The sequence below is a fragment of the Leptodactylus fuscus genome, chromosome 7 (genome assembly GCF_031893055.1).
Source record: "Leptodactylus fuscus isolate aLepFus1 chromosome 7, aLepFus1.hap2, whole genome shotgun sequence".
NCBI classification, from domain to species: Eukaryota; Metazoa; Chordata; class Amphibia; order Anura; family Leptodactylidae; genus Leptodactylus; species Leptodactylus fuscus.
In genome coordinates, this window is record NC_134271.1 from 106,914,197 (window position 1) to 106,918,271 (window position 4,075).

The 4,075-nt window shown below is 40.2% G+C and overlaps 1 protein-coding gene across 1 annotated transcript; it reads right to left on the minus strand.

Annotated features, from left to right (window-relative positions):
- Window positions 1–255: 255 nt before the first annotated feature.
- On the minus strand, window positions 256–3,632 carry SIX6 (SIX homeobox 6). The gene is made up of 2 exons (XM_075282705.1): window positions 2,495–3,632; window positions 256–901 (listed from the first exon to the last, which is right to left on the minus strand). Exons 1-2 carry the CDS (start codon window positions 3,064–3,066, stop codon window positions 739–741), a joined length of 735 nt encoding a protein of 244 aa, XP_075138806.1. The 5' UTR covers window positions 3,067–3,632; the 3' UTR covers window positions 256–738.
- Window positions 3,633–4,075: the final 443 nt, after the last annotated feature.

A 4,075-nucleotide genomic window follows, 5' to 3' on the forward strand; every position in this document is an offset into this window, starting at 1 on the left:
GCATGATGTATTCTATTTTAGGGCAGTTTCTATGATTTTTATTAATATAATAAAAAAATATGGAAGGTAAAATACTAGAAAATATAGTAAATAGTTTCTAGATATTTGTTGCTGTTGTCATAGTAAGAAAATAACTTTATACAGGAGAGATTCTGCTTAGAATGATTTAGGAACCAGTCCCTGGCAGACATTGGGAAACAACCCCATAGAAAGGGATTTTTAGGTTTGAAGAAATAATGGTCTAAAAGTAGGAAAGACTTCTCAGCACATATTTTATTTTAGCTTCTTCATTGGATCCATAGATTTGGTGCACATGCGTCTACAAGTCACCTGCGCACATACAGACAAGCAAAGGAGGTCTAACACTGGCAATCCTTTAAATAAGTCATCATCATCATATAATATATAAAAACAAAGAAAAAATAATAATATAACAGCGTCTTTTTTTCCAACATGAAATACCCACAGGATGTATATAGGGCAGGCGCTCAGACACTTGGCAACTTGGCATTAGAGGCGTCATCATCATCATCATCAAGGTCCCCATAAGAAAGGTGATAAAGCCTTACAGTCTTCTTCTACACAGTGACGTATCATCAGTAACGTAAGGAGGAGTGTGACATAGGAATCAGCACTCCCTGCTGTGTGTTGTCCCTGTGGCCACAGCGGTTCTGCTTAGTCAGGCACTGTTCTGAGTTTGATCTCCTGGTTTTTGCTGCGTTAAGTATGCCCCATAGGTCAGATGTCACATTCACTGTCGCTGGATGTGATGGAAATGGCAGAGGTGGCCGCTTTGCTGGACAGGCTAGCTGCAGGACTTGATGCTGAGCCCAACTGTTCCCCTCTCTCGTCTGGGCCCAATGAGCGTCCAGATCCCTGGGACAAGACCTGCTGCTGCAGCCTGACAAAACACAACAGGAAGGGACAGTCACCATAAGCCACAGAGAACATTCACACTCATTGTAGTCTGCATCACTTGTCTGCTGAACCTGATCAATGACCTCATGTCCTATTCTCTTCTTATCTGTGCATACATTATATCAATGCATTGTGATCTGAGGACCACCACACTATACTGGGTCCTGAATGATACTGGTAGAGTCTGATCGCAGAACAGCGCACTGTGTGCAGGAGATGCTCTTGTAGTTTATACTCGGCAGATATAAGGCTGCTGCAGATATAGGTTACTGTGCATATAGCATAAGTGGAGCAAAATCCTCCAGAGAAATGGTCGCAGCAGCCAGTGCAGTATGTATCATTGACCAGCACTGCATACAGAGCATTCATCAAGTGCTGACGTAGTCACGAGTGACCTTTATGTATATATGTGTGTGCTTCTATGTATATACAAATGTATACCTACCAGGGCTTATACAGCAGGATATAGAAGTGTTATAAGGATTCATTTCATACATTTAACAAGATTAGATTCCTGTAAAACTGTATACACAAATATCTATCTATCTATCTATCTATCTATCTATCTATCTATCTATCTATCTTTCTATCCTATCTATAATTTATCAATCAAATATCTATTTATCTATCTTTCTAACATTTGTTTGACATCCATCTAATATCTATCTATCTATCTATCTATCTATCTATCTATCTATCTATCTATCCTTCTATCTATCATCTATCTCCTATCCTATCTATCTATCTATCTATCTATCTATAATTTATCCATCTATCTATCTATCCTTTTATCTATTATCTATCTATCTATCTATCTATCTATCTATCTATCTATCTATCTATCTATCCATCCTTCTATCTATAATTTATCCATCTAATATCTATTTATTTGTCTATCTTATCTCTAATTTATCAATCTAATATCTATTTATCTATCTTTCTAACTTTTGTCTGATATCCATCTAATATTTATCTAGTATCTATCTATCTATCTATCTATCTATCTATCTATCTATCTAGTATTTATCTATAGGTCTATCTAACAGGTATCTATATTCGTAGCTATTCGCATATAGATTAAGCACAAAAACAAAATTAAAAAACGCTCTTATATAGTACTATAAAAGTTATGCGATATGTCTACGATATTATAAATCAATCTATCTATCTATCTATCTATCTATCTATCTATCTATCTATCTATGTATATATCCAACATATATACAAATCACATACCATCCTCTAAAACCAAATGTTAAAAAATAAACTGATTGATATAATATTGCAGTTCCATTTGGTCTAATAAAATATGAGCTGAATATATTTTTTACTCCAATTACATGACAAGTATGTGCACAGAACACACTATACTAAAAGAAATATATTTCCAAATCTAATGTAGATATAAGAAGTGGCTAGGCATGTTGGGAATGATATACTGTAAATTATAATATGTTTACACTAATGAACTAGATAGATTCACTATCATACTAGAGAAAGTATCAGCAATATATAAATGAATAAACAAGGTGTGAACAATCTCCAGCAGTCTAATACCTTGTACTTAGGGTCATACCTGTTCTTGGCTGCTGCTGCTCGGTCTCTTTGCCTCCGGTTTTTGAACCAATTTCCTACTTGTGTTGGGGTAAGTCCGGTTGCCTGGGCCAGTTCCCTCTTTTTGCTGGGGTTTGGGTAAGGGTCTTGTAGATACCATTCCCTAAGCAAATGCCGTGTTCGTTCTTTAAAGCAGTGTGTCTTCTGCTCTCCATCCCAAATAGTTCTGGGCAGAGGGAACTTCTTCCTTACTCTGTACTTGTCTACTGGCCCTAAGGGTCTCCCCCTTAGTTTCTCGGCTTCCTGGTAATGGGCTTCCAACCACAGAGCCTGCAGTTTGGTGTGGGAATCCTTGGTGAATTTGTGGTTTTCCAAAATGTGATAGAGTTCTCTGAAGTTGCCCGTATGGAAAGCCACGATGGCCCTGGCACGTAGCACCGACTCGTTTTTATTAAGGGCTTCACAAGCTGCAGGAGCGACTGGCAAAGACCAGAGAAAGCGACCCAATCGCTCGATATCCCCGCTTTCTTCCAGGGTCTCACACACCCCAGCGACCTGCTGGGGGCTGAAGTTCAAAATAGGCAGCTGAAACATTGCAGCTGCTTTTTTTTTGTCGCAAACACCGAGATGCTTAGACGCAGAATCCAACAGAGACACAAGAGGACACAAGACAAGGCGGTAGGCGCAGCCTCCTTGGAGACGATGATCTCTTGGATGCACTTGCTAACTCCAAGAGCCAAGCTAAGGTATCACAGCCGATCTGCTGTTAAAGGGAAGAAGCTGCCCTGAGCCAACAAACGATTTTCTATTGGACTTGGCAGATTGGCTGCTGGGTTGCCATGGCTCCTTGTCAATCAGTGTCAGCCTTTGCCAATCATAGGAGAGGGAGAGGGAGATGTTTCAGCACCTCCCAGGGCTCGACAGCGCCAGTGCACAGGCAATGCACATCACAGCCATGCTGCCTGCATCCTCTCTGTGACCCACACACATAAGATTAGACAAAACACCTAGAGCATTCCCATCAGAGAGAAGCAACTGGCATCCAATTAGAAAGGTGACTGTACCAATGAAAATCCCCTGTAATAAATCCCCATGTAGGACCCAGACAGAGGATGCTGTGCGCTGTCACTGCAATCTGCTATATGGACCGGAATGACATGAAACAAACACTGAAGCTCCCAATATAGCATCCTGTGTCCCGATCCTGTGTCACTGGGCTTGGAGGGGTTAATCTGGAGTCACATTGACATGTAAAATATTAGCAGTCCTATGTTATAAATGTGCCTGGTGCACAGAAAACCCGAGAAGAGCTCCAGAGGGTGAGAAGTCATTTGTAGGTCACCATACAGACAAGGCAGCAAGCACACAGCAGACCTTTTAACCCTTCCCAGCCTGCATCACTGGCATCCAAGAGTTAAAAGCAAAGCTGTATAATTGAGTTAGGGATATTAACCATTTCTGCGTAAATAAAGGCATTATCCAGTCATGTGACATCCACAATAAGCCATCACATACAGTAAGAACAGGAATATTCGGGCTCTATATAGTCTAGTCCCCATAGAGAGCTCTGTGTCTTGTCTTTCTCAATGCAATTGCTAAGATT